The following is a 24,566-nucleotide window of genomic DNA, read 5'->3' as shown; positions in this document are numbered from 1 at the left end:
AGAAATTCTATGTCTAAATCACACACCAAACATTAATTAGTTTGACCCTCGTACTCCGAATCAAGCCAGATAAAATAAAATAGAGAGAGTATATGGTAACATGAATTCACAAACCTTGATGTATGAAGTTTTTCGTGTGTCATGGTCCATTGTGAGGCATGGAACTTGAGTTCCACATCAATATTGCAATGTACTGATGTGGGGTTTATATAGTCTTAGGCTATTTCGCCTCTCATCTCAATAGCAAGCTTTTGGGTGTGGTTCTCATTATTATTTAAGTATAAATGATAGTAATAGAATCACCCACCAACCTCACAAGGATGGTGAGTGTGGAGCCATCAGGACGATATCGACTATTGTAAGATCTATGGAACTTAAGTGTGTGTATGCCTTAACCCAGTTTGCTTAAACGCTTGCCTCACGTCCACGCGTTTTAATACAGTATACTTCCACTAAAAATTTCACACGAAAATTACATTACTAAAATGAGAATGCAGTGGTCTGAGTCTCGAAGACCCAATCAAATTGTAGAAGAAAATATATTGTTTTCCAGTAGTCATGTCACGGTTTAAGATTGTTTCTCAATTAGTGATATCCATCACCTGTTCGATAAAATATCCAACAGAGTTGTAGGAAGATCCACCTTCTTTGAGCGTCAATCTGCTCTTCTCCTTCATGTCTTTCACTTTCAACCTTATTTCATTTTCAGGCTCCATCAGCTGCTTTATTGCTTTCTCTATCTCCTCTACCTTTACTATAACGTTCGATTCAGTCCCTCTGAGATCCTTCCTATAATCCATCTTAATCTCCACTGCTATCTCTAAATCCTTCACCAATTGAAATGCATTGGCTTGCTGCTCCGAATATATTGGCCAAGTTGCCAGTGGTACTCCGAACCAAATGCTCTCTAAAGTCGAATTCCACCCACAGTGTGACACAAAGCCTCCTACAGCATCATGACTCAAGATAGCCACCTGGGGTGCCCATCCTATCACCTTCCCAATCGCTTCCGTTCTTTGCAAGAACCCCTCAGGCAAAACATCTTCTGGATTATCATAAGCAGCTGGAAAAAATGTATCTTTAGCCAAAGGCTTCTTTAGGGACCACAAGAATCGACATCCGCTCTTCTCCAAAGCATATGCAATTTCCTTTATTTGCTCCTCGTTGAAACTTCCTAAGCTTCCAAAGCAGAGGTACACTACTGATGAATCGGGTTGATCATCTAACCAGTTGATTATAGTTTGATGTTGAGAAGAATCTTGATTGTTACCGTGATCGTTATCAAGGTTTAGCAAGGGTCCGACTGGGTATACAAGTGGGATTTTCTCATCGATGGAGAGGGATTTGACAGCATGAGATTCGAATTCGGAGAAAGTGTTGACTAGAATAGCTTTAGCTTCTCGAAGCCTTTTAGAAAGATCAAGGTACATTGTGGAACCACCATCCTTGTCAAAGGCTATAGATGGCAAACATTTAGCTGGAAATGGGTTTCCATACGTTGTCACCGAAAGCTCTGCTTCTGGATCATCCTTGTATTCTGTCACATCTTGGTTAAAATCATCCCTGAGACTCTGCAAATGAAGCTGAAGACCAAGCATGGCAGCACCAGACGTGTAGAAAACATATGTCGGGAGTCCAAATTCATTGGCCACATCTATCATTGCTGTACACATCATGTCAATAACAAGGCCCGCAAGACGATTTGATCCTGAATTCAAGATTTCAATCACAGAATTTCTGACTTGAGGCTTATGACTGGATAAAAATGTGATGAAAGTTGTGTTTGTGATTGACTGTAAGCTGGACTCATCTTGAGGGAGTTCAATGAACTTCATTTGAGAGTTGTAGTTTGGGTTTGTCGAAACTGATTCAATATATGAGCTGAGTTTGTTGTCAGAAGGCAGCTTGATTACGAGGACTGTAATGACGAGATGTTCATCTCTAGCTATTAGGACCTTTGCCATCTCAAGTGTGGGTACTAGGTGGCCCATACCAGGAACAGGAATGAAAACCAACTCTGTTTTCTTGTTTAGTGGATCCATTTTTTGTTGCTTGAAGAGGATATTTGTTAAAGCTCATAACTGGAAGCTTGATTTGTACTCATTTTATAAGATGCTGATTTAAAAAACTTGTTAGTGTTATGTGAGTGAAGACCAATTGACTTGGGGAGCAAGAGTTAATGGTAAATGATGTCATGTCTTGGCTGCCAAGTCCCAACTTACAATTAATTACTATAGACTAGCAGGGTGGCTTTTGGGTGAAGCCTTTAGCCCCTCTTTTTTTTTTTGGTCCCACATTCCATCAATAACCTATATAGTACTATTTACGTTTATTTTTAATTGTCATAGTTTTCTTTTTTTATAATTAAACTATAAAAACTTTGATTAATATTTTACGATGTATTTTTTCATTATATAGATATGCAAAAAATTGCAATTTATAGTACTTTTCATATAGTTTTTGAATATCTAAATTTTTTATTTAAAATATTGAATTAATGTAATGTAATTTAACTTTGAAAATTAGTCAAATTGACTTTTGAAAAACGGAATATGACAAATAAAAGTGAGCTGAAAGAGTATATAAATAGTTTTCAATTTGTTTGTTCTGGGGTTCCCACATTCCATCTCCCTTTATCTTCTTGGCAAACTAGATCTGTACTTTTGACTCCAAAATGGCTTCAGATCTTCCTCATATATATATATATTATATACTAGATATGAAAAGGTCCGTATTACATTTAACAATCTTAAATATATTAGAGGTTCCACTATATTATATGTATTTAATTAGTTTTTTGGAAAAAAAATTGTCATCAATATTTTCTAATAAAAACAATAGTAAAATGATAATAACAATCGCACTTTATAATAAAATATTAATCTTTTTATCAAATAATAACATCTAACTTATTTAAATTGTCTTAATTAACAATACAATATCATATGGTCCAATGGTTATTTTAACAGAATGTCAAACATACACATTCGAATTAAAAAGTCATTTTAATGGTATTTTTTTAACTCATATAATGATAATAATTCAACAAACAATTTGAGTAAATTAATCTTATTTACTCATTTGTGTTCTACTTTTTTTAAATCACTTTTCACATTTAAAGTAGTATAACCATGAAAAAGAAAATTAAATTATATCTTATTTTTTAAGATAATAAATATTATAATTAATTAATTAATTATTTTTTATAAATATGAAAAACAAATGAACACAAAGAAATATATAATTTTTTTTATTTCACTTTATTTATTTGAAAATCAGTGTCGAATTATAAAAATTACAAATATAACTTGAAGTTGTATTTAAATTTTGAAAAACATTCAAAACTTTATTAATACTTTAACTATATTTTTTTTTTCAAATTGTATCCTAAATTAATTTATTTTTATAAAAATGACCACATTTGAATTATATTTCATATTTTATTTTATTTTAAAAAAAACACGTTCAAATAATCAAATATTATTTGCAAAATCAATAACTTAACACAAATTCAACTTAATTTTTTAAAAAATAAATTAGATTTTTTTTTTGTAATAGTATGTAGTAGTTCTTATTTGAGATCTAATCTATGACATTATATGACTGTTTATTTTGAGATATTACTCTTTTAGTGCAATTTGATTGTATGTCTCAAGCAAATTAGTCAAATAATTTTTAGAAAAGAGGAATATAACCATATTTAGAAAGACATAATATATAAATATATCTTTTAACTTGACCTCGCCTAACATCTATGACATTTAACTTCGGGTGTGCACAAGTTAGCACTTAAACTTATATAAAGTTGAGCTAGTAGACATACATGTCCTACGAAGCATATATAATTCACGTAGGACAGCACATAAAATGTCGCATAGGACATGAATTATATCGCCGTGTACGACATCAAGTAGGACACATGTGTCTACTTGTTCAATTCTATACAAGTTTATGTGTCTACTATGCACATACAAACTTGCAGGACATTGATATCAAATGAAACCAAGTTAAATGACATATTTATGTATGTATTATGCCATTTTAAAAATATATTTAAATTCTAAATATTTTTTGTATAAAATTTGACCAAACACGACTTCAACTATAATTTTTTTTAATAAAAAAAAAATCATGACCAAACAACATTCAGAAAGGAAATGATTAAAAGGCCTGAAATTTGAATTTTGGGTATAAAAAATGGGTCTTATTAAAAGCAATAAGTACATTAAACAATAAATTTTGCCGAATTTAAAATAATCAAATTCTAATATATATATATATATATATATATATATATACAAAATCAAATGGGAAATTTATTTGTTTATTTTAAAAAAAAATGTATGATCTATAGATTTTTGAAGTGAATCAATAAATGGGGTTCATGTTTTAACTTTGCACTCCTGCCAATGTGTTGGTACACATGTGGCAATTAGAATCCACAACTTAATAAAAAATACATTGGGAATTATATAAATTTTGATTGATTTTTCTGGAAAGTTGAATACTCTCAATGCACAATATACGCTTAAATTAAGCTTGAAATTTTATTAAGTTGACAAAATTGCCAAAAGTCACCGGGGCTTCACATTTCTATATACTTTCTCTGTCTCAATTTATGTGACACATTTCGAATTTCGAGATTCAAATAAGTCTATCTTTGATCGTAAATTTTTCTTATATCTTTTAAATATTTGAATTATCAATTATTGAGACTTATAGTATTTTTTATGTAGTTAACAAATATATAAATTTCATTTTTAAAAAATTGAAAATTTCATGAGTAAATTTTCGATCAAACTTAAACTGTTTGACTCTCGAAAAGCGAAATGTATCACATAAATTGGGACATAGAAATAGAAATATGCCTTTGTAACTAGCTCGGATATGCCTACACACATCCTGTCATAGCAAAGCCATCGTTCTCTTCAAAGCCAAAAACATCACACACTATATGTGAAGGAAATAAAAAGCAGGAATGAGTGAAATCAAGAATGCAGAGTTGGTCATCATACCATCTCCTGGAATGGGTCATTTGGTACCCGCAGTGGAGATGGCAAAACTCCTTATAGTTAGAGAGGAACACCTCTCCATCACTGTCCTTTTCATGAACATGAACCTCGACTCGAAGCTCATGCTATGATATCTCTCTCTCTGGATGAGAAAATCCCAACCGTTTATCCAATAGGACCATTGCTGAACCTCAACAGTGGCATTAGTGATAAGGAAGAATCGTCTCACGACGAAATTATCAAATGGTTAGATAGGCAAAATTCATCCTCTGTAGTGTTCCTCTGCTTTGGAAGCTCGGGAAGTTTCAACAAGGATCAAGTGATGGAAATTGCGCAGGCTCTAAAGGACAGCGAGTTCCTGTTCTTGTGGTCTCTAAGGAAGTCGCCACCAAAAGACTCATGGTATCCAAGCGAGTACGAGAACCTGGAAGATGTATTGCCGGAGGGGTTCTTGCAAAAAACAAAAGGGATTGGAATGGTGATAGGATGGGCACCCCAAGCAGAAATTTTGTCTCATCATGCCGTGGGTGGATTTGTGTCGCATTGTGGTTGGAATTCAATTTTGGAGAGTATTTGGTTCGGTGTGCCAATGGCAACATGCCCAATGGTAAAGGATTTCAATTGGTAAAGGATTTGTGTATGGCAGTGGATATTAAGATAAAGGGGAGCAACACAGATGTTATAAAAGCGGAGGAGATAGAGAAAGCAATAAGGCATTTGATGGATCCTGAAAATGGAATAAGGTTGAAAGTGAAAGACATGAAGGAGAACAGCATATTGGCGCTAAAGGAAGGTGGTTCTTCCTACAACTCTGTTGGGAGTTTTATCGAGCAGGTTACGGCCAATAACTGAATAATGAGCACTTCACTTTCCCTTTCCACTTTGCTTCCTTTATTATGTTGTGTTGTATTGTACTGCTTTCATAAATATATTGTTTAAATAGATTATATCATTATCTCTGTTACATAAATGATAAATTTACAAGAAAAATAAGATATAGTGTAGAGCTACTATAAAAAGGTAGGATAATAAAACATGAAATATAATTATTAATAATAAATAAAGACAAAATAAAAAGAAAATATTAAGGTGAGATGCAATCACACCAAATCGGTCGTTACATAAAATGGTTTTTTTATCGTTATCTAATGATGAATTTAAACGATATGATACAATAGAATTTATAAAACAATCAAAACAAACATTATATTTAAACTAACAATACAACGGGTAACAACCATCCAAACAAGGTGTTCGAATTGCCTTTTTACTTGATTCTTTCGGTTCAACTTTAGCACAATATCTCATACAATAAAGGATAAAATTACCTATATACAGCCTCTCTTTTTTTCATAATTCCCTACCAGTTCTAAAAAATTTCAAAATTCCCTACCAGTTCTAAAAAATTTCAAAATTCCTTATTTTACTCCCAAACCCCCAAATGTTGGATACATAAATCCTAACTCCCAAAACCAACATTTATCCCTTCCTTATTTCACTTCACAAATCTCTCCTTATTTTAGTCACAAAATCTTGATACTTATTTTCTCATTTATGTTTGAAATTCAAAATCAATCTCTTTTAAGTAGGTTAAGGATATTTTTAGACAAAAAAGTTTAAAGGATATTTATGAGTTTTTTTACCTATTTTTTAAAAATACTCCAAAATTTATAATAAAATAAAATATGCACTAAAACGTAAATTAGAAAGAAAAAAAGTAGTAGTAATTGTTATTATTTGGTAATAATTAATATAATATTTGTAGAAGTTCTTGCCTTTTTTGTTGTATTTTCTTTTATTTTGTCTTTTTCCTTTCTTTTTTTTTTTGGTTTAGTAGTTGTTTTGTTTTTCTATTATTTCCAAATCATTGTTGGGTTTGGTATTTGTATTTGGTTTCTTTATTTTTGGTTAGTAAAACTCACCTCAGGTGTTTGGTTGAAAGAAAGAATATAATATTTGTAAATTTATCATAATTTGAGTTGGTTATGGACTCTAACAACTAATCATTCATTGAAACTGATTAGGATTCTTGTATTATTATTTAATCTTCTCATTGTCTCATAATAATATTAGTTTCAATTTCATCAAAAATTTATACAGTCTAATATTTTCCTCTTTTTTCTGGTGTTTTTCATAATCAAATTTCTTTAATGATTTGTGTTTGTTCATGTATCTAATTGATAATTTAATTCTTATTTATTGTGATACATTTTAGATACACTTTATTTCAGCTTACATACATTCTTCTTTCGCAACCTTAATGTATCAGATACATTATTATTAACTACAAAATGATACATTATGTAAGTTATACATATCTTTCAAGGCAAACAATATAATACTTATCAATTTAAATGAGATACATAATTAGTAATGTATCATGCACTAATTTTTTAGATATGATACGTAAATTCGAATTTATACTAAATGTATCAATTACATAGCAATTACCACACGGTAATGTATCGATCTCAAATCTAATATCTTATGGGCAACAATTACTTATTTAATGTATCTATTATAAATACAATACTTATCAATTTAAACGAGATACATAAATAGTAATATATCATGCACTAATTTTTTAGATATGATATGTAAATTCGAATTTATACTAAATGTATCAATTACATAGCAACTACCACACAGTAATGTATCGATCTCAAATCTAACATCTTATGGGTAACAATTATTTATTTAATGTATCTAATATAAATACAATACTTACCAATTTAAACAAGATACATAAATAGTAAAATGCTAAGTAGCAAAGATATTCATGATGTATCTTCTCAAATTTTTCGACAATTTTGAATCAAAATTGAAAGAATTTTCAATAAATTAGAAGAAGAATTTTGAATATCAAAATTTTCAACAATTTTGAATCAAGATTGAAAGGATTTTCGCTGAACTGGGAGAAGAATCTTGAATCTCAATTTTTTTGATAATCTTGAATCAAAATTGAAAGGATCTTCGATGAACTTGAAGATTCAAAAGGATATCGTTTGTCCAACAACAATTTAATCACTTTTTAATTGTCAAGTTGTGCTTTTCAAAAATTAATTTGAATAATTTTCAAAATTAAATTAGATTACATTAATTCGATATTTTAAACAAAAAATTAGATATTCGAAAACTATACGAAAAGTACTATAAATTCCAATTTTTGACATATCAATATGATGAAAAACTACATCGTAAAATGTAGGGGTGTACAAAACCGAATCAAGCCGCAAACCGAGTCAAACCGGAAAAAATACTAGTGATTTGGTTTGACTTGGGTTGGTATTGAAAAAAAACCCCACTATATTTGGGTTGGGTTGGTTTTAACTAAAAAAACCCAACCTGAGACCAAACTAATCCAACATTATATATATAATTTTAAATTTTTATTTTATACATAAAAATATTTACTTTGATATAATTTTTAAATATTTCATATACTTTTTATAGTTTTTATCTTTAGTATATTATTTCAAGTTTGAAACTTAGAATTCCAAATGGTTCAATAAAGAATATAGTACACAAATGTTGGTAATTATAATAAAACTTAAATCAAAATCAAATTAATACTAATGCAAAAAGAAAATCAATTCAACACTAAGAATGACAATAATATTGAATATTTGTTCTTTAGTTTTACATTGATTTAGACAATTAAAATACATGATCTAATTTTAATTTCCTTTTATATTTAGTCATGTAACTAATACTTATTAAACTTATTTTAGTATGATTTAGTACTTTTAAATTATGATTATTTTCATTATGACTTGTTATTTTGTAATATTTGTTTTACACGATTTCATTTTTTTTTTGTTGGATTAGTGTCATTAATCATATTATATTTTGTATTATTTTCTTAAAAAATACCTTAGATAGTTGTATTTTGGTAGGACTAAAGAAATATTTGAAGTAAAGTAAATTATATGTTTGTATGAATACTTTACCGAAAAAACTCAAAAATCCAAAAAACCCAAAAAAATCCGAAAAAACCCGAGGTTGAAAAACCCGAGTTTTATTGGTTTGGTTTGGTTTATAAATTCAAAAATCTGACACAAATGATTGGGTTTGATATTTGAAAAATCTAAACCAACCCGATCATGTACATCCCTAGTAAAATGTTAGTCAAAGTTATTATCGTTTGACTATAAAAAATGAAACTATAACAATTAAAAATGTACAGAGGTAGTAGTTGTGTCTCTTTCCTTTTATTAATAAACTAGTCTCTGGGTATGTGTGTTGCACGTTTATTCCAAACAATAATGTTATTCATTACATCTTCCACATAGTAAGCAAATTTTAAAAGTTCAAAAATTGATATCGTGCAATATAAAAAAAACTTATTATAAACAAATAAGAGATTCTTATCAAACAAATATAATGATTAATCATCAAACTTATCACATATAATTATAGTTATATTTTATCCGCGATGATGATACCATCAAATTTAAGAGAGGATAAGATGCAGATTTAGAAGGACATGAAAGAATTGTTAGGTGGAGTGAAATCCAATAGATTCGGTGGGAAAGAATTATCGGTAAATGATATTTTTTTCTTCAAAGTAAAAGTTGACTCTTCCATACATTATATTGGGAAAGGGATTAATTATCTTTGATCTACCCTTTGATGCATTTTTTTTATTTTCATATAACGCAAGTAAAGTTTTTCTAATCTACTCCCTCTGTTTCATATTAGATTGACATTTTTTATTTAACACAATAATTAAGAAATTATTAACAAATTGATGAACTTTACTATTTTGCATTTTACTAATTGAGTGATTTTATTAATACAAAATAGAGTCCTAAACGTAAAAAAAATTACAAGAGAGTGATTTTTAAACAATGGATTGTCATTAAGAAAGATATTTGTAGTCTGAGGACGGTGATTTAGTATATGATGGAATCTCTTTCTCCATTGGAAGTGTTATAACAAGAATTGTGATGGAATTATGCAGGATAGAAACCTAATTGTTTGAAGTTGACTTAAGTAAAATTTTGTATATGAATTCAAAGGTAAGAAACCTTTCAACTCAACTTGTGTTAGAAGATTTTATAAACTTAATTCATCTCCGAAACTCTTTTCACACTAAAGATTTGATCTTATCGCCTATGCATCCTTATGAATCATGTGGTACGGATCTATACACACGCTAACGCGTGAAACACTCCACCTGAAAAGTATGATCACAAGTCCGAAACTCAAAGGAATTGACGGTGAATAATTCAAGTCTTGCATAAAATTTTTGTGGTGTTATAATTACTTGGTCCGAGTAACAAAATCAAGTGGTTGTTCCATGTAGATTTCTTCCCGAAATATTTCTTAATGTTCAACTGATAAAGATGTAAATGGCAAACATAGTCATAGATAGCAAAAAACGGACTTATTTTAGCCACGAGAGAGAAAGTATCACTATAATTCAGTCCAAATACGATTGTGAGTATATCTTTCGGCAAAAGTGAATCTGAAACAGAGAGAAAATACGGTTAAATATTAAAATTTATCAAAAAAATAGAGCAACGAAAAAATGTACGATATTACACAAATCAAATATGAGAAAGTAGTCTCAGGATTAGAAAGATGCACAGTGCTACGTAAATCATATATGAAAAAATAGTCACCGGAAAGATGCACGATACTACGCAAATTATATATGAGACAGTAGTCACTAGAAAGATGCATGGTGCTACGCAAACCATATTTAAAAAAGCAGTCACTGGAAAGATACACGGTGCTACATAAACATAACTATTATATAGTTATACAAAACAGACCCAGAAAATCGCCTAAAATTGACACACGATAGGCTGATTGACTGAATTTTCTTCTCCTGAATATGAATATACTAGTTTACTCGATTAGGTCATTTTAATCCAAGTATACAAGTACAAATTTAACCATACGTTTTTATGTATAAACAGTTATTACGACTTTGATCTTGTTTTAATATACAAATTAGAAATTAGAAATAAATTGTACATGTAATAAAAATATGAAGGAGAATTCTTGTAGAAAATAAATTTATTTATGACAATCCAACAACCGGTCTCAATTCAAAAGACCAAAGCATACAAAAGAAAGCAGAATATCCAATGGAAACAAACAAACCAATAAGCAATGACAAAAAAATATAGTACTTCATAACGATTTACAATCACTTCTTGTATAGCAATCAATCAAGAGATTATGTTAAAAAAATACAAAGATTAAATTGATAACAATATATGTTAATCAATTAAGCCCATTTGGCTAACATAGACATAAGTCCAGCGCCAAGAAGAAGTGAAACATTAGCCCCTAATTGAAGCTTTCCATTGCCTTGCATTCTTGGATGCATAAAATCGGCAGCTAAAAAGTCAACGAGTGCCATATAAATCAAGATGCCAGCTGAAGCTGAATTAAATATTCCTTCCACGATAAGAGCCGTTGGACTATTCTCATCGTAAACATTTGTTATTGCTAGTCCAATTGCAATTCCAACTGGAGTTGTGAGGGAGAAAAATAAAGCCATTATTGCAATTGCACGAGACTTCAATTTTGCCTGTAAAATATCCAAACTAGAGTTTAATTTTTGTTTCTCCACGTGTGTCGAAAATATTTACATAATTACATTACTTAAAATATAAATTATATGTAACTCAATTTTAATAAGCAAGATGATCACCAAGAACAAATTCTTAATTCTATTTGTTAGTTAATGTGTCGACGCCTAAAGTTTTGTCGTGGCTAATAATGTATACAACTCTATATTGTTCACCATTGACCTGAGGCATCTAGCTTCTTCTTCTTTTGTGTGTGTGTGTGTGTGAGACATTGATGGCTAAACCCTCTTGGCACTTCACACTTAAGAGTTCATTAAAAGCTACTTGGTGAGTAGTACTTCAGTTCAGATTGTGTTAAATTTTAAGGTTAAAGGGTTAAAAACACACATAAATTACCTCAATTTTTTTGAATATCATATATGAACTATTGGAAGTGTAAGTTTCCTATTTGAGCTATCACCTAATGATCAGTGAAACACACCTAGACCAAACCAAATGTTTTGTCTATAAACGCTTCTAAGTTGCGTTTAGCCATAAAATCTTAGTTCACCTGAAATCTTCTAGGATTTCTTTACAAATCCTAAACTCTTCCCTTCAAAGCCGGAGACGAGACCATAATTAAAAAGGTAGAGAAGAAGATGTTGGATATCACGGTGGAGAACAAATTAATTTATGCGGTGATAATTTTTAATCTTTAACCTTAACTCTTAACCTAATTTAATTAATTTAGCTTTGCCACAGTGAAATTAGTTTTCCTCGTGGAGTACCACGTGACATAATTTTCAAGTAAAAGATAGTGTAAGACACACCCTCAAAAATTAATGAAAGTGTGTTTCGCTAACCATTAGATGATAATTTGGGTAGGAAATCTCACACTCTCTGTTTAGACGCAAATTAAATCCTAAAACTTAAAAATTTCTTACAAAAAATGGTAAAAGTGTGCTATCTTATATTGTTTAGGGGAAAAGGTTGTGACTCTTTCATTGTGGTGCCAATTTGTCCATAAATTATATGAGATATATATATCTCTTTTTTGAATTTTTTAAAGATTCATGTTTGCAATAAATTTTAAAGTGACAGAAAATAAATTGCAATCACAATAAAATAAGAAGAAACATAACTTTATTGATAAAGATTGCGGGTACAATTTTGTTCCTCCCTTGATTCTACTCTCCTAAGATTTATCCATAATTCTAGGGCCGTTAGTGGCGTATATATATTTCTCGAACTAGGATGATTTAGATTTGACGTCTGTATGAATATTCCATCAATTTGTGGAATATATCGAGATTTCGATCTCTTTATGGAATTTTCAAGATGCCTTGTCAAGGAATACAGTACCCACATAAACTAGGGTTTAGGATTGAGTAGCCTCTAAGAATTCGAATTGAAATTGAACACACTTTCTAGAGTCCCAATTCGAATTGGACACTTCTTGTAGAGTCCCACAAAATTTCAATAACTACAATTTCGTTAGCTAATTTTTTTCAAAATCAAAGTATATGTGATTCTTAAAATATAATATAAGGAAAAATGTGTGCTCTCTTCTTTGCATGCATGCAATGAGAAAATTGGGGAATTTTCAGATTAGACATAAAGATAATGCATACATTAACGATTGAGGATCAAAAAGAGCCACACAAAATTAAATAAAGTTTTTGTTGAAACCTCCATCATGCGAGATGGAGAATATATTACTATGAAAACGAATTGTACTAATCTAGCAAAACCTAATTAAGTATTTTTATTACCTCAAATAGTGAAGGCATCAACCCTAACCATCCACTAGTTATTATTTTATTAGTAAAGTAAAAAAAAGGAGTATAGTGTAATTACCTGAGCAATGCATCCACCAAGTCCCATGCCTTCAAAAAACTGATGAAAAGTCAAAGCAGCAACCAGTGGCTTTATAGTTTTGGGACTTTCAGAAGCACCCAAAGCTATTCCTATTATCACTGAGTGCACTATTATCCCCAATTCCAAAACCTGTTCTCCACGTACACCACAAATGTTATTCAATACATATTTATTAGTCCGTCAGTATATATAACTTAAATCATTACCTGAGAAATAACACGATAACGAAGAAGCTCCGAATTAGAATCAGCCATCATTGTTGTTGAACCATGTGCATGGGCATGAGAGTGAGTATGAATAACTCCTTCTTCATCTCCACCCTCAGTTGCCACCACTCCATTTTTCAAATTCTTCTTATTGTAATAAGACGTTGCATAAGTATCCACCATCAGAGTCGCCATTGCAGAAACCATAGCAACAAATCCACAAAAAGGGAAATTTCCCCATGGATTCTCTTTCAAACACGGAGATGTCAAACTTTCAAATGCATCAGGAAGTACATGTATAAACCCCGTTGATAGAATAACACCAGCCGCAAAAGCTTTAATTATAAAGAAGAAATTCCTCTCTGGGCTTAAGGCGGGAATCCCCTTGCCCAGAACAGGAATACACACCCCAATTGCACTCGCTACCAAAATGGAAGCGAGTGCTGCCATTTTGTACTTGAGTGCCTCACTTTTGTTTCTTTCTTCATCCTCCGAATCACAAGTACATTCGCCTAATACTATTGCGGGAAGAAGCAATAGAATGTACCAAAATATAATTTTTTCGATCTTCGCCATGACCAATGAAAATTTTGAAGTGCTTTTTTAAATGTCAAACTCGCAATATCAATCACTCTAGTCACATGAAGTGTCTAAATAAAAGAGAGAGAAAACTTTTTTTTTTTTTTTAAATGTCACAACTTTGACAAAAGAATGTCAAACATGGAAAAACATATATTAAAAGGTACATTCATACTTAATTATCGCATAAATATTCGGGAACACGTATTTAATGATAAGAAAAAATGAAGACATAATTAAGTCATTAAAAATAAACAAAGGAGAAAGAAATAAGGAAATTAGAGCTAGAAAGAGTCCGACAACATTACTAGTCGAAAAAATGTCGACATATGTTGCTCTTATTTATTAGCTGACCTTTATTTATTTTTTCGTTGATTTCCATATGATGTTATCCTATATTATTTACTAATTAAATTGATTTGATTTATTCCTCAAGAGTTATATTAACAAAATAATTCTATACGTGCTAAGACGTTCTTGTCATTCTCCTTTAATATGTCACTAAAAATAAATAAAAAGAAAGTTTTCAATGTTAGCACCTCAGGTGCCTAGTGGTTAGTTTTACAAATAATTAATTGAGATTATAATTAAAGTTATGTACAATTTTATACTCCCTCCGTTCCTATTTACTTGTTAAATATGTTCTAATTTGATTTTCCTTTTTACTTGTCATATTTGATAAATCAAGGAAGGACAAATAGCTTTAAAAAAATACATACATTAGATTAAATTAACCACATATACAACTAATATTTTCACATATATACACATACATTCAATCTTTACTTTGAAAATTTACATATACAGTTAAAATCATATATTATATTCGCACGATTTTGAGTTAGGAATAGATATTATACATGCGCGAATACATTGTATTGTGCTATATTTTGAAAGGAAAATGCAACTTCGTTTTGAATACAAAAAATGGAGCTATAGATTGCAAAAAGAGAAAATTGTATATAGTAGCAAACTATTAATTCAAATTAAATGTTATAAATATAGTTTGATTTAATTGTACCTCATAGCAAACTATTGCTATTTCACCTCTCTCCTGGTGAATCTCGCTCGCCACTCTCGTTCTCTCCCTCGCCTCTCTCGTTTTTTATACAAACGCAAGTGTATAAAGTGCGTTTGTGTTTGTATAAAGCGAGAGAAAATTGTTTATGCATATATTTTCGTTCCCCTCTCTCCCCTCTCCCAGATCTCGCTCTCTCACCCACCTCTCTCACTTTATACAAAAAACGCAAATTGTATAAAATGCGTTTGTGTTTGTATAAAGCGAGAGAAAATTGTATATATACATATATATTCGTTTTCCTCTCTCCCCTCTCCCAGATCTTGCTCGCCACTCTCCCAGATCTCGCTCTCTCACTCGCCTCTCTCACTTTATACAAAAACTCAAATGTATAAAATGCGTGAAAATTGTATATATACATATATTTTCGTGTCTCTCTCTCCCCTCTCCCAGATCTCGCTTGCCACTCTCCCAGATCTCGCTCGCTCACTCGCCTCTCTCACTTTATACAATTGATCTTTTTGTATATGTATACCAAAGCAGATTATACAACTGCTTTCTTTTGTATATGTATAGCAAAATATACATATTTATGTTTGCTATGGAGCGCAATTATACAAACTTTGCTATAACATACAAATATGAATTTTGTGTTTGCTATATGTGAAAGTTGCTGTCACAAAAATGGGCTCTAATAGTGCTGATTACAAAATTTTCTGTAATAGCCCACAATACCTTTGCGGCCCAAAGTGATTTGGGTTATTCGGCACAAATGCCCCACAAATAGGGAGGTTTCCAATTTTTCCCCTCAAAATCGATGGTTTTTAATTTGGGAAACTTACAAAAATATACTATATTAAAAAAATATTTTCCATTTACAGTAGTAACATCTTTTTTCATTTGATCACTTTTAATACATTTATAATACAGTTTTAATACATATTACAGAAAACAATTTATTATTCATATATAACATAAGTTTTATTGATGGATAATACATTTATCACACATTTTAATACTCTTATAATATAATGTGTCAATTTCTTACCAAACAAGCATAATATATTTAAGAAAAATAGTTATAATACATATATATTGCATACATAATTCACTTTTAATACATATTGCAGATTTAACATAGTATTGCTATCTAGTACTATAAATGGTAATAAATTAAAAATATCGCTAAAATCAGTAATTATTTATTAAAAGGTATCCATCTAAATAATTTTTCCTTTTAATTTTTACTCTTCAAAGTTTTAAATAAAAATATATAGTCGAAAATGTCCTCAATAATGTAAAAAATTAAAATTCATAAGGCATAAGTTGAGTAAAAGTTATGGCTCAGTCATAAGTTCAATGACTTATAAGTTATACCCCACGTAGGTTCAGTGGCAAGTTATACACCAAAAAAATTAATAATAATATCCGGGGTACAACTTATACACAAGATTAGGGGTGTTCACGGTTTGGTTTGGGTCGGTTATTGGTCAAAATCAAAACCAAACCAACTTAATCGGTTTTAAAATTATCAAAACCAAACCAAACCAAATATAATATACATTTATCGGTTTGGTTGTTTTCGGTTTTGGTTCGGTTTTTCGGTTATTAACCATACATAAAAATAAAAGAAACAATTCATTCAAAACGTGAAAAAAGTGACAACAATCCATTCAAACAAAAAAATAGTTAGAATGACGGGCATTACAGAACTTTCGATCATTGAATTTACTGAATAAAACTTCAAAATTCACTATTTTGGCATAGAAGGAAGAGACAATGACATTTTCAGTCCCACAAAGAATTTTCATAGACACTCATATACATGAAACCAATAAGAAAAATGTTCTCACCTTAGACATTTTTTCTTTCATAAGTAAATTATAAATAATTTTTGATGAAACATATATAAAATCTTTAAAATTGTTTATGAATATAATATATTATGTATGTATAATAATAAAATTTATGTATATAACTTGTTGGTTCGGTTCGGTTATTTCTTCGATTTTTTTCGAATAAAACAATAACCAAACCAAATACTATCGGTTCTTAACAATCTAAAACCAAACCAAATCAAAACCCAAATTAAATTGGTTCATTTAATTGGTTTGGTTTGGTTTTTCGGTTTGGATCGGTTTTTATCCAAACCATGAACACCCCTACACAAGACATAAGCGCAGTGGTACAAATTATACCTGAAGACAAGAAAATAAGCTCACTACACAAGTTATGCCTAGAGGCATAAGTTGAGTGACAAAAGTAATGCCTCAAGATAAAATTTATCTAAAAGTCTTGCGCGCGAATCATATATTATAAAAGTTATGTCCCAAGGAAAACATTCTCTAAAAAATTTTGTCATGCAAATTATAATTAAGGTTACTTTAACTCACAAATTTTCATTAAATGAGTACTAGGGACAAAAATTAAAGACTGAGAATTTAAACAATAAAATTTAAAGATCACCCCAAAATAGAATCAATTTTATCAAGGGTATCCAAAAATTAGGGGTGCATATGATCGGGTTGGTTCAGGTTTTTCAAATATCAAATCAAACCATTTGTATTGGATTTTTAAATCTATAAACCAAACCAATAAAACTCAGATTTTTCAACTTCGGATTTTTGCGGGTTTTTTGAAATTTTGAGTTTTTTCGACTTTTTTCCGGAAAAGTATTCATACAAACATATAATTTACTTGTACTTCAAATATTTCATTAGTCCTACCAAAATACAACTATCTAAGGTGTTTCTTAAGAAAATAACACAAAATATTATATGAGTAATGATATTAAAACATCCAATAAAAAATAATAATAATGAAATCGCGTAAAACAAATATTGCAAATTAACAAGTCAAAAATGATCATAATTTAAAAGTACTAAGTCATGCTAAAATAAGTTTAGTAAGTATTAGTTACATGACTAAATATTAAAGAAAATTAAAATTAGATTATGTATTTGAATAAACCAATGTAAAACCATAGAACAAATATTCAATATTATTGTCATTCTTAGTGTTAAATTGATTATTTTTTTCCTTTAGTATTAATTTAATTTTGATTTAAGCTTTATTATAATTACCAATATCTGTGGACTATAATCTTTATTGAACTATTTAGAATTCTAAGTTTTAAACTTGAAATAATAATATATTAAAAGATAAAAACTATGAAAAAGTATAAGAAATATTTAAAAATTATATCAAAGTAAATACTTTTATGTATAAAATAAAAATTTAAAATTATATATATAATGTCGGGTTGGTTTGGTCTTGGGTTGATTTTTTTTAGTTAAAACCAAACCAACCCAAATATAGTCAGGTTTTTTTTTCCAATACCAAATCAAGTCAAACCAACCACTAGTCGGTGGGGTTTTTTTTTATTTGCGGTTTGATTTGGTTTTTGATTCGATTTTATACACCCCTACTAAAAATGATGATGTGTAGTTGAATCAATTCGTGTTTAATTGGAGAACTACTAGACAATTGTTTACTCCTATATAACCAACATGACATAAAGCTTTGGAATTTGACCACACACATTAAATGAATTACTCTCTCTCTCTCTCTCTCTCTCTCTCTCTGTTGAAAGGTAGGTGATGTGTTTGCAATAAGGAAGTCCATTCTAATTTTTCGCTTAGTTTGTTTGGCTCATTTTAGTTGTGAACTTATTTTAGTCCATTATAGTTGCTTAAACAATTCTTACCTTAGGTGGGCAATGATTCTAGAGTTAAAGTTGCCCTAATGCAAGGGGATCTTAAGTTGACTTCTCAGGCAATGCTTTTTAACCATGTTTTGTTAGGTTTTGTTCTGATTTTCTTATCATATTTAATTTTTTCTTCCTATAAAAGAAAGTCGAAGCAGCATTATCATAATTTATTTTTACTTTTCTTGTAAAAGACTATATAATCATCTTCCATATTTGATTATTTCTTCCATGGAGATAAAATTTAAAATTCTATAAATTGAAGATCATTCTTCTCATACCAAAAATACAAGATAATTCATTTAAGAGTCTTGATTAGGGGAGAAATTATCCTCCCAGCAGTTTTTATGCTTTTTAACATTATATTAATTTTTTATATGTAGGTCGTCGTTTGGTCAAATTATATTAATAATATATTTTTGGTATACTTTTACATAATTTTGCAATCTCATAACGTCATGATTCTTTCGAACCCAACATGTTTTGCTTCTTTTATTTAATTTATTTTACAGGCCGAATCTTCATGCCTCTTCTGAATTCGATGCTTCATCATCATCAAAACAAAAATGACACACTCTATTTTATTTAAAATCATTGGATTAAAAAATCTTCTTTATTTTCTTAAATTTTGTGTCAAGTCAAAACCAACAAAATTGAAACGGAGGACAGTTTCAAGGTTGGTTTCAATCAACATGGTCCAAAATATACTAGGCACACTAGAAAGCAGAATCTTCCATATAAACAAAACAAGTCAAGTAAGTAAAGGGTGCACTATTATGTAGTTTAAATAAAGATTTACAATCGTGTGTATATATATATATATATATATAAATAAATTATAGGAACCACATATTATAAGTACTAAATAACATCCTATCCCTTCTAGTTTTCTATTTACCAAAAATCCCTTAAAAATGATGTTTGCGGATACAAAGCGTTTGTGCATGGGATACATTAGGTTTGATACATTCCACATAGCGGGATACATAGCGTTGTGCATGGAATACATTAGGTTTGATACATTCCACATAGCGGAATACATAGCGTTGTGCACGGGATACATGCGGGATACATAGCGTTGTGCACGGGATACATGCGGAATACATGGGTAAAATAAGAGATTTTTGAAATTTTTGAAATAAGTAGGGATAAATGGATGTTAAGGTAAGTAAAAGAGTGTAGTTAAGTAATTTGTCCTATATATATATATTGTATACTACTCTATATTGGTAACAATTAAGCCCATTTGGCTAACATTGACATGAGTCCAGCACCAAGAAGAAGTGAAATATTAGCCCCTAATTGAAGCTTTCCATTGCCTTGCATTCTTGGATGCATAAAATCGGCAGCTAAAAAATCAACTAGTGCCATATAAATCAAAATGCCAGCTGAAGCCGAATTAAATACTCCTTCCACAATAAGAGCCGTTGGACTGTTTTCATCATAACCATTTGTTATTCCTAGTCCGATTCCTATTCCAATTGGAGTTGTGAGCGAGAAAAATAAAGCCATTATTGCAATTGTGCGAGTCTTCAATTTCGCCTGCAAAAAGATTCAAACTAGAGTTTAAGTGCCTAAATGAATTTATAAGAAAACGAATTTTTAAATCTCTTATGTGACCTACATAAGATCATAAAACTAAGAAAAATTATAAGTAATCTACAAAATCAATTGTCGATCGAATTCGAGACATTTAATTAGTTAATGTACCAAACGCTAATGTACCGACACCTAAACGTTTGCAGTAATAACGTATCCATTATATTCTTCATTGACTTGATATAGCATGCTTTTTCTGACTTTGAATGGCAAATTTTTTTGTAACCATGCATTTGGACAAAAACCCACAACACTTCACGTTCAAGACTTTGTCAAAATCTAGACAAAAAACAATTAGTGAGTACGTAGCCTTCTATTCAGATAAATGCAATGGACCCAAAACAATCCTCATCACACCCCACATTTATATCCTTCGATTTTAGATGTGTATAAATAAACAATTAAATTTGTGTAAAATTAAATAAATAGACACACGTCCGTGACAATTACCTGAGCAATGCATCCACCTAGTCCCAAGCCTTCGAAAAATTGATGAAAAGTCAAAGCAGCAACAAGAGGCTTTATAGTTTTGGGACTTTCAGAAGCACCCAAAGCTATTCCAATAATCACAGAGTGCACTATTATCCCAAGTTCCAAAACCTACAATCCCCACCATAAATGTTATTATTCACACACCAAAGAAATAAGGATAATGCTAAATGGCCTGAAAATTTGACCAAAATTTGGTTAGAAATTTAAAAAGTCTATAATATCTTTTTTATTTTAAAATAAATTGATATTTTTTTCTTTTTTAATTATAATGTATTAAAGTTAAAAGGATAAAAATGTTCAAAAAGGTAAAATAACATAATGTGAAATATGTTATTTTATCATTCTGGCCAAATTCTGACCAAAAGGATTTTTCCAAAAAATAATAATACTCTCCATTTATTTTTATTTATTATTTTTAACGTATCAAAAAAATAATTATTTTCTTATTTTATTAATAATAAAAACAAAGATATAATTCTTTAGTACGTTTTTTTCGTTAGGTAAAACTTTAATATAAAATATCTCAGAACTTTAAATAAATATAAAAAATGTAATTCTTTAATAGTTTTTTTATTAGATAAAACTTCATTTATTTAAATAAGCATAAAATTAAAAGAACATCATTCATTATTATTTATTAAAAAGAAAAAAGATATACTTTCCTTTTACTTTCCTTAATATTGAATCTCTCACATATTAAGTGCAGAATCAATTCTCATATTACCCCTCTCCCTTTCCCTCCATTCCACGATCTTTATGCTGTTCTCAGAGTATTAGAAGTTTGAAGGTTCTAATTTATTTTTATTTTTTAATTATTGAGTTGTCAATCAGTTTTGTTAGACGTTTACTAGTTAATATACATATATATTTACTTAATTTTTTAGTACAAATACAAGATCTACAGAAAAGCTATTGGTTCGTCTGAACCCACGAACCTCGACCTAGCTCGTGTAATAAAATTAAACTCTTTTTAAACTTAGCAAACTATTTGCACTTTAAATAATCATAAAGAGTATTTACACAATTAATTCATAATTTAATAGATAATAACTCCATATTCCATATAAGTTGTTCATTTTAGTCAACTAGTTGTACCAAATTACTTATCAATTTACCTGAGAGATAACACGGTAACGAAGGAGCTCGGACTCCGAATCAGCCATCATTGCTCCTGAACCATGAACATGACCATGAACAACTCCTTGTTCATCTCCAGCCTCAGTCGCCACCACTCCATTTTTCAAATTTTTCTTACTATAATACGAAGTTGCATAAGTATCCACCATCAGAGTCGCCAGTGCTGAAACCATTGCAATAAATCCACTAAAAGGGAAATCTCCCCACGGATGTTCTGCCAAACACGGCGATGTCAAGCTTTCAAATGCATCAGGAAGCACATGTATAAACCCCGTTGATAGGATCACACCAGCCGCAAAAGCTTTAATTATAAAGAAGAAATTCCTCTCTGGGCTTAAGGCGGGAATCGCCTTGCCCAGAACAGGAATACACACCCCAAGTGAACTCGCTACCAAAATGGAAGCGAGTGCTGCCATTTTGTACTTGAGTGCTTCTTTTTTGTTTCTGTCTTCATCCTCCGGATCACAACTACACTCGCCTAATACTATGGCGGGAAGAAGCAATAGAATGTACCAGAATATCATTTTTTCAAACTTTACCATGACTAATATTATTAAATATAGAAAACTAAGTCAAAAAGGGGCTTTTTATGTGATCCCAATGATAGTTTTGGGTGTTTTATGGAATACTATTGCTACACATGAAGTATCAAAAAAAAAGAAGAGAAAAATGATGAGAGAAAACCAAGAAAGATTTGCACAATTTGCTAATATATATATAGAAAATACTAAGTCATACAACTTGAAAAAGAAATAAAATATTACTTCCGATATTGTCCAAAAGTATGACTATTTGGACTTCTTTTTTTCTTTTTAAATTAAATAATTGGAATCATTAGCTATAGATGTTGACTTGAACATACACAAATGATATTTTAATTTTTAAAAAATAAAACTATACCCAAATTAACATCTAAAATTTATAAGTATTTTAGGATAGAAAAGTATTGATAAATACAGAAGTCATTCACATAAATTAGGATAGAAAAAATATGGGAGTCATTTACATAAATTAGAATAAATAGAGACCTAAAAATAAGAGTCATTTACATAGATTAAGATAGAAAAAGTAGCAAAGATTAGGTTGATATGTAGTTATTGTGAATTTGTAGCAACCGGACATTTAAAAAGGGGGAAGAAATGAAGACATAATGTGTTCACAATGGTGCGTGGATATGGAGTGATAGAGAAAAAAAGAAGAGAAATAGAGCAAAAGAGTCAAAAATATGTCGACATATAACGAAGAGGAGACCACAAGTCAGTCTACATGTTGCTGTTGTGGCAAGTTTTTATTAGTTTTCATATCCTAAAGTATATCCCTCTTTATATTTATTATTATATGTAAGAAGTTCAAATATATCATTGAATCTTGAGAAAAAATTTATTTATGTCATTTATTTAAAATTTAGCTCATCTATGTTATTTTCGTTAGGTAAACTCACTAAACGATACACCATGATTAGAGCTGTCAAAATGGGCTTATCCAACCCAACCCAACCCTAACGGGCTAGAGAGTTAAATGGATTGGGACAGGCTGACCCTTTTAATTAAAGGGCCTATAAAATAGCAGCCCAACCCAGCCCTAAGCGGGCCACGGGTTGGGACGGGTTGGCCTTCAACCAAAACACGAACAACATTTTCCTTTTAGAAAGGATACGAACGTTGATGTCCGATGAACACGACATCAATACATACATAAATTCATTCATGAATTACACATACTTCAGTGAATATTTACAAAACAAATACATAATAGCCAGGATACAACATTCATAAGATTCATCTGAGCAAAAAAAACATTACATGATCACTATTTTCATAAACAAGACAATAAAGGAGAAGTGAAAAATTAGGCATAAAAACAAATGTGAAAAAGGTCAAAGATTTGTAGTTATGATGGAGTAATGGACTTGAGCTAATAAGAAAATTTAGTGGACTAATGACCCTAAAGTGTAAAAGATATGTAAAAAATATAGTCTTGATTTTATATTGATACTTTAAAAATATTTATTGACAAAATCTTAACAAGTATAACACTACTTAAAATATTTATAATAAATATTTTTAAAATTCACAGCCTGCGGGCTAGCCTCTGAGGCTTGCGGGTTGGCCTTACGAAGCCAGCGGGCCAAATAAGACTGGGCTAAAAGGCCTCGTTTTTAAATGGGCTGAAAAAATTGAGCCCAACCCCATTTAATTCAAGGGTTGAGTTGGACCGACCTAGCGGGCCAAGCCCATTTTGACAGCTCTAACCATGATAAACGATTGAACAACTACAGTTGCAGAGTACTTCAGTTCACATAGATTTATAGATGGTACACTCACATTAAAAGAAGGAAAAAAAAGTTTTTTTTTCGTGGTTTGACTTTTTCTTTGGTGGATTTTTTTTCTTTATACTCCTTCCGTTCATTTT

The 24,566-nt window shown here is 30.3% G+C and overlaps 3 protein-coding genes and 1 pseudogene across 3 annotated transcripts; 1 reads left to right on the top strand and 3 right to left on the bottom strand.

The window, feature by feature from the left end:
• Nucleotides 1-431: 431 nt before the first annotated feature.
• On the bottom strand, nucleotides 432-2,060 carry LOC125835443 (UDP-glucose flavonoid 3-O-glucosyltransferase 6-like). The gene has a single exon (XM_049514570.1). It carries the CDS (start codon nucleotides 2,040-2,042, stop codon nucleotides 582-584), a length of 1,461 nt encoding a protein of 486 aa, XP_049370527.1. The 5' UTR covers nucleotides 2,043-2,060; the 3' UTR covers nucleotides 432-581.
• A 2,918-nt stretch (nucleotides 2,061-4,978) lies between these two features.
• On the top strand, nucleotides 4,979-5,864 carry LOC125835536 (putative UDP-glucose flavonoid 3-O-glucosyltransferase 3; annotated as a pseudogene).
• Nucleotides 5,865-11,237: 5,373 nt separating this feature from the next.
• Nucleotides 11,238-14,199, bottom strand: LOC125835483 (zinc transporter 5-like). The gene is made up of 3 exons (XM_049514617.1): nucleotides 13,624-14,199; nucleotides 13,397-13,546; nucleotides 11,238-11,559 (listed from the first exon to the last, which is right to left on the bottom strand). Exons 1-3 carry the CDS (start codon nucleotides 14,197-14,199, stop codon nucleotides 11,254-11,256), a joined length of 1,032 nt encoding a protein of 343 aa, XP_049370574.1. The 3' UTR covers nucleotides 11,238-11,253.
• A 5,948-nt stretch (nucleotides 14,200-20,147) lies between these two features.
• LOC125835485 (zinc transporter 5-like) lies at nucleotides 20,148-22,799 on the bottom strand. The gene is made up of 3 exons (XM_049514619.1): nucleotides 22,133-22,799; nucleotides 20,976-21,125; nucleotides 20,148-20,468 (listed from the first exon to the last, which is right to left on the bottom strand). Exons 1-3 carry the CDS (start codon nucleotides 22,694-22,696, stop codon nucleotides 20,163-20,165), a joined length of 1,020 nt encoding a protein of 339 aa, XP_049370576.1. The 5' UTR covers nucleotides 22,697-22,799; the 3' UTR covers nucleotides 20,148-20,162.
• Between the last annotated feature and the right edge of the window lie 1,767 nt (nucleotides 22,800-24,566).

This window comes from Solanum verrucosum, unplaced genomic scaffold, assembly GCF_900185275.1.
Source record: "Solanum verrucosum unplaced genomic scaffold, falcon-dt-bn FXZP01000040.1, whole genome shotgun sequence".
Classification (NCBI taxonomy): Eukaryota; Viridiplantae; Streptophyta; class Magnoliopsida; order Solanales; family Solanaceae; genus Solanum; species Solanum verrucosum.
The sequence above is the reverse complement of the archived record's forward strand: the minus strand, read 5'-3'. Positions and strand labels throughout refer to the sequence as shown.

What these genes read in the sequence shown, in the direction of transcription:
- LOC125835443 (XM_049514570.1), bottom strand. Translation starts at nt 2,042, where the DNA reads ATGGATCCACTAAACAAGAAAACAGAGTTGGTTTTCATTCCTGTTCCT.
- LOC125835483 (XM_049514617.1), bottom strand. Translation starts at nt 14,199, where the DNA reads ATGGCGAAGATCGAAAAAATTATATTTTGGTACATTCTATTGCTTCTT. An exon ending in GTTATCGTGTTATTTCTCAG is followed by an intron (nt 13,547 to 13,623) that starts GTAATGATTTAA and finishes CGTGGAGAACAG; the next exon opens with GTTTTGGAATTGGGGATAAT. An exon ending in TTGGTGGATGCATTGCTCAG is followed by an intron (nt 11,560 to 13,396) that starts GTAATTACACTA and finishes GATATTTTACAG; the next exon opens with GCAAAATTGAAGTCTCGTGC.
- LOC125835485 (XM_049514619.1), bottom strand. Translation starts at nt 22,696, where the DNA reads ATGGTAAAGTTTGAAAAAATGATATTCTGGTACATTCTATTGCTTCTT. An exon ending in GTTACCGTGTTATCTCTCAG is followed by an intron (nt 21,126 to 22,132) that starts GTAAATTGATAA and finishes TGGGGATTGTAG; the next exon opens with GTTTTGGAACTTGGGATAAT. An exon ending in TAGGTGGATGCATTGCTCAG is followed by an intron (nt 20,469 to 20,975) that starts GTAATTGTCACG and finishes ATCTTTTTGCAG; the next exon opens with GCGAAATTGAAGACTCGCAC.